This window comes from Zingiber officinale, chromosome 5B (genome assembly GCF_018446385.1).
Source record: "Zingiber officinale cultivar Zhangliang chromosome 5B, Zo_v1.1, whole genome shotgun sequence".
In the NCBI taxonomy this organism is placed as follows: Eukaryota; Viridiplantae; Streptophyta; class Magnoliopsida; order Zingiberales; family Zingiberaceae; genus Zingiber; species Zingiber officinale.
The window spans coordinates 92,912,611-92,918,704 of record NC_055995.1 but is presented as its reverse complement, the minus strand read 5'-3'; the positions used below and the strand labels follow the sequence as shown (position 1 = coordinate 92,918,704).

The 6,094-nt window shown below is 36.2% G+C and overlaps 1 protein-coding gene across 1 annotated transcript; it reads right to left on the bottom strand.

Annotated features, from left to right (window-relative positions):
* Nucleotides 1–1,448: 1,448 nt before the first annotated feature.
* On the bottom strand, nt 1,449–4,621 carry LOC121985024 (ruBisCO large subunit-binding protein subunit beta, chloroplastic-like). The gene is made up of 4 exons (XM_042538260.1): nt 4,538–4,621; nt 3,480–3,728; nt 3,249–3,374; nt 1,449–1,708 (listed from the first exon to the last, which is right to left on the bottom strand). The coding sequence occupies exons 2-4, from the start codon at nt 3,720–3,722 to the stop codon at nt 1,703–1,705; spliced, it is 375 nt and encodes a 124-aa protein (XP_042394194.1). The 5' UTR covers nt 3,723–3,728; nt 4,538–4,621; the 3' UTR covers nt 1,449–1,702.
* Nucleotides 4,622–6,094: the final 1,473 nt, after the last annotated feature.

The window sequence follows — 6,094 nt, the reverse complement described above, 5'->3', positions numbered from 1 at the left end:
TATTTGATCGTCTCATTAAAATGGATATTCCAACTCCTGGATGTTTGCTTTAGTCCATAAATGGACCGTTGAAACTTGCATACTATATTCTTGTTGATAGATGTGAAGACTTTGGGTTGTGTCATATACACATCCTTGAGCATACTTCCATTAAGGAAAGCTGTTTTTACATCTATCTTCCATATCTCATAATCATGATGAGCTGATATGGCCAGGAGTATCCGAATGGATTTAAGAATGGCCACAAGTGAGAAAGTTTCATCATAGTCAATGCCTTGCCTTTGACGACAGCCTTTCACCACCAACCTTGTCTTGTAGGTAATAATATTACCATCCATGTCGGTTTTTCTTCTTGAAAACCCATTTGTACCCTATAGGCGTAATGCCTTCAGGTGGGTCTACCAAGTTCCAAACTTGGTTTTCATACATGGAATACATTTCCGACTTCATGGTTGTAAACCACTTATCCTTTTCTAAACTATTCAGAGCCTCTTCGTAATTAGTAGGTTCCTAATCCTCAATGAGTAACACATCATTTGATTCTCTTACAAGAGATCAATATCCCTCAGGAATATTGTGTGTCCTACCTATCTGATATAATCTTCTTCACATAAGAAGGACATTCTCATATCTTCAAATAAGATATGCGGGATTTCTTACTAGTCCATACCTCATATGGAGTAGTTGAGATTGCCTTCGTTAGGACTTTGTTTAGCAAGTAAATAGCTGTTATGAGTGCATAACCTCAAAAGGTCTTGGAAAGATCTACATGATCAATCATTGATCTAACCATATCTAACAAGGTTCGATTAGCCTTTCCGATACACCATTATGTTGTGGTGTATAAGGCGGCACTACAAGAAAAAAGTCAAACAACAACGGTTTTTTACCGTTGTCGTAGGCCATTTTGAACTGTTGTTAAAGGCCGTGTTGTTAAAAGGGGTGGCAAAAGACAACAGTTTTTAACCGTTGTCTTTGAAGACAAAGACAACATTTTTTACAACGGTGAAAAACTGTTGTCTTTTCCTTCAAAGACAACAGTTTTTCACCGTTGTCTTTGAACGTCTACCTTTAATAACAGGGTCTTCAACAACAGTTTTAAACTATCTACGACAACGGTGAAAAACCGTTGTCTTTTTTAGATAAAAAATAAAAAAAATTAATACACAATTTTCCAATATTATAAATCATTCAAAATACTAAATTTCAAAATAAAATTTAATATACAATTTTCTAACATTCAAAAATAATATCTATAACATTCTGAAAAAATTTCATAAGCAACCAACAAAATTTCATAAGCAACCAACAAAATGATAACACTATTAAAACAAAGGTAGAACAATATAACACGAGATTTTCTAATCTGTTTTGACTGTTGAACTTTTGCTCCTAATCTGTTTCAAGGACCGCAGCGCTGCTACGGTGCTCTTCATGTATAAGCTCTGCATATATTTAATCTCCTTCAACTCCGGAACCCTCCCACCTGATTGTGCCGGCTTTGGCACTCCATTTTGTTCGTCGCATTCTGCTGAAATTGACAGGTTGTTGCTGGGGAAGAGGTGGTCGAGCATAGCCACACACTCCTTCACGAGTTTGTATAGGAGATCAGTTGTAAAGAATGGTTGTTGCAGTACCTTTTCGATGAAGGGCTGCCTGATAAGTGCTCTTGTTCTCTTGTCATACTTCTTCAGTATTTTCACTAAACCTAAATTCATCACAACAAGAATAATAAACCATCTAAATGAGTGCACAAATTTAAAAAAAAAAAGAACTAGAAGAAAGGACAGAACAGTTAATCAATAACACTCAGATAATTATAAACTATAATTAGGCTCTGATCATGACTATGCTAACATGAGTTTCCTTGTTAACAAATTGAGAAATAATGGTTTGGAGAAATTAACAAACAAGACATGTAATATCTAAAACAAATGGGAGAGTTTGATACCTAAATAAAATCAACCTTGTTCAGTCAATGTAAAATCAGTTAAACTGCATTGGTAGTAGGCAAATAACATAAAATTTTCTGTTGTGGAAGTTATAATGAGAGTGGATTGATTGTTTCACCAATGACAAGAGAAATATTACTGTGTGATTTGAAGAAGAAATCCAAACATCTATTCTGCTGAATGCTAATTTATCATAACCTAGCAAAACAAATTTACCAAGCTACTCCAACGCCCTCCTTAATCAATCTTTAATTGATATCAATCCATCACAACTTAGATTGTTTGGAGGATCCACAGAAGTGTATTAATTTACATGTTAGAATACTGAAAATAAGCTACAGTGAAATCTTTAATGTGTACCATGGACTACATAAGAATAGATCAAGAAAAAGTTGAATTCTTACGGAAACCTACCCGTGTAGTTAATTACGTGATCTTCTCCTTAGCCTTTACTTTCCTTTGAACATTCTTCCTTGATAGTGATCTTCAAAATTATATTAATTGTCAAGATGCATGCTATAAAACTGTTCAAACAATCACTTAGATAAAGCACAAACAATCACTTTGTTTGTGCTTCAAGATCCTACAAAGATTGAATTGCACATGGCAAAGATGTCGTCAGCCTGCAAACTTCTCGCTTAAATCAATTTCCAAACATGAAATACTAGTAGCGATATTGAACTATTTTTCTAGTTGTCAGTCTTTCTTGCAAAGGATGCAGTTATTTTTTCACCTAAAATTATCACCTAAACAATCAATGAAAGTTATTTTTTCTATTTAAGTATAAATTGATCTAATCAAGTCAATATTGAAATTGAAATGACTTGACACCATGACAAAGCAAGGATTGATTAAGCCCATATATTCCTTTCCCAGTCAATATACAGATACAATAAAATTCCCCCTTGAATAAACCTGGCAGGCAGCAGCCAATTTCCAGAACAATGATGAAGTAACTACCAGCGTAAGATATTAGTTGTGATATAGCCATTTATAGTGTTCAATGGAGAGGTAAAACATCTACGTGGACTTTGCATAGTTGGATCATTGTTTGTTCGTTGCTATTGTTCATATTCCTAGTAAGAGGAAAAGAATATAAAAACAGTTGAAAGGACAATCATCAAGGAGATAGCTAGCATACTTTTTTAGCAATATTGCTAATGCATATAGTATCGTTAGCGTTTCATTCCATGCTGCCTATACAGGCTCAAGTAGCCATCATCATGTATATGAAACAAAAATGAAACATATCATGATGAATCAAGCATGAGAAAAAGGAAACACCAAATTGCCTACCTCTTTTGCTACTGTAACCCCACCATTCACAATCTTAGGTGATCCATACTTGCTTTCCAAGACAACATTTCTTCCCTTTGGACCGAGTGTAACCCCAACAAGATCAGCAAGCTTGTTGACACCATTCTGATGACACCCAAATGGATTTTATGTAATAGACAAGGAAAAAAGATATATCTACAACATAATAAAAAACATATGTGGTAAATATTTACAGTTAACAAAGCATACTTGTAGTTTTTTGATGGCTGAGCCATCTTTATTGAAGTATAATTCCTTGGCCATAGCATTAATCATACAGTTCCCTTTCCTTCGACGACTGAAGCTCAACTTGTTGTTGCTGATGTTTAAACTAGGTGACATAGAAGCAAGAGAAGAAAGCTTCTGCCTAGAAGCTAGCATCTTATTGTCTGTTGTGGAACTAGCAGAAGCAACCGCTCCAAAAGTAGACATTGTGTAGAAAGTTGAAGCCATGGACTGCTGATGAGAAACATAAATATTTCATAACCAAACAAAAAGGAAACTTAGATTCACAACTAAATTGGTTAAAGGATCATCCACAAACACATGACAAGATAAACACCCTTATCTTCCAAATACTAATTGAAGAACCATCTTTGTAGAGTTACATGATTTGTTTTGACCTACAAAGGGAGATCCCTTGAAATAGGAGAGCTCATCTAGGTGTCTAACGGCTTGTGATAACAAGTCAAGGACAGTTACGTTGATTGGTTGACACTAATTGTATCTGGAAGTGTAGTAACGACCTACTGTCAGACCGTTATGGCAACATGTAAAGACCGATATTAAAATGTACACACACATATAGCGAGAGAAAGAAGTAAAATGGAAGATTTCTAGCAGAAGATCGTATTAATTGAATAATATGTTTTAATTTAACTAATTTTAGATGACAATACTCATTGGATTTCCATAAGACACTAATTAGGCAAGCAGTGTTTCCAAATCATAAGTTTTGACAGTCCGCTTTCCAAGTACATGTGATCAATTTGTCACGATAAAGTCCGTAACAACACCAAACACTTCAAAACACCGTGACAAAAGACTCGTGCACAAGAAACCCAATTTTGTTCTGCAAAGCACGAGAAGGTAAAAGGATCCAACCAAGTCATCTTCGAACTCTGACGAGCTTACCGACGAGCCAAATTTCTGGAAGACGCGAGGTAAATTTGCATGAAAAAGCAAGCCCTGTACCTCGTAGACGAAAAATACCTAGAACACAAGCTGAATCGACCGAAACGACATACAAATTTAGGCAGGAATCTCACCTCGGACGAAAAGTCGAAACTAGGTCTTCGTTGGATTCCGGCGTATAGGCCTTGCTTTGTGAGAAAGCTCTGCAGACGAATGATAGAAGTGGAGGCGGATGAGGTTTTATGGCAGAAGGGCTTTCCTTTCTGCTCGACGAGAGTCGCAAATCTCAGCCGTTAGATCCGGAGTGGAAACTCCGTGGAACCATCTAGGAGATCCACCAATGCAGGATCGGCAACTCTAGGAGAAGAGAAATCTCCGGATGGACTCCAGTGATCAGTGGAGAAGAGCCTTAGCCGGCGGTGGACGCTTGGTGCTAGCGTGATCAATTTCCTCGTGGCTTCGGCGTCGGGGAAGAGTTAGGGCTCGGCGACGGTAGCTATGGCGTTGATCGGAGCAAGACACGACTCAATGAGGCTTCAGCCGACGTTGAATAACTCTTGGCTGGTGGTTATGTATGCGGGGAGAAGAAGTATCGCGGCGTCGATAGGCGGTGAGGATCAGCGTCGGGTTGGGAAGGAGGGGAAAGGGGAATCGGCAGTGGTGACCTAGCCTCACGCGAACAAAAAAACTCTTTGTTTGTGAGTGTTTTTTCGTGAAGTTAAAAAAACTATTATTTTTTGGGGATTCAACAACATTCAATAGACAACAGTTTAATAAAATTGTTGTATATTATCATGTAAGCAACGCTAAAAGACAACAATTTTTTAAAACCGTTGTCTTTGACATACATTAGACAACAGTTTTTTAAAAATCGTTGTCTTTGACATACATTAGACAACAGTTTTTTAAAAACCGTTGTCATTTAAAAAAATTTATGGTGAACAACAACGGTTTTCAATAAAACCGTTGTTAAATGGTAAAAAGACAACAGTTTCTCGAAAAACTGTTGTCTATTAGGTGTGGTTAAATCTAAAATTTCTTGTAGTGCGGAGTCCATTGAGACAATATACCATTGTCCCTTAAATAATCTAGAAACTCTTGTCTTAAATATTCACCACATCAATCAGATCGAAGTATCTTAATATATTTACCAAGTTCTCTACTTCAGTTCTGAATTCTCTAAACTTTTCAAAGGCTTCAAACTTGTGTTTCATTAGATACACGTATCATAATGAGAGTGATCATCAATAAAAGTAATGAAGTAGCTATAACCTCCTAATGCATGAGTTGTCATTGGTCCACATACATTGGTATGCACGAGCCCAGGTAACTCATCAATTCGTTCACCCTTTCGAGAAAAAGATAATTTTATCATCTTGCCTTTTAAATATGAATCACATGTATATAATCCAAATGATTCTAGAACTGTAATATTTTGCAATTCGGGCATGCATTTCTTGCTTATATGGCCAAGGTGACAATGTCACGAGTAAGTTGTTAATTTATTATCTATTCGGATGCATTTATTGCTCTTTTTGATATTGAGTATGTCACTAGATATATCTAACGCGTAGATGCCATTGCATAATGTTCCAGTGTCATAAAGACACCATTTAAAGTTATATAACAACAATTGTTACTAAAAGTTAAATGAAAACCTTTTCTATTTAAGAAAGAAATAGAAACAATGT

Coding starts and splice junctions, on each gene's coding strand:
- LOC121985024 (XM_042538260.1), bottom strand. CDS start 3,722: ATGGCTTCAACTTTCTACACAATGTCTACTTTTGGAGCGGTTGCTTCT. Junction 3,375..3,479: donor CAGCCATCAAAAAACTACAA/GTATGCTTTGTT, acceptor GGGTGTCATCAG/AATGGTGTCAACAAGCTTGC.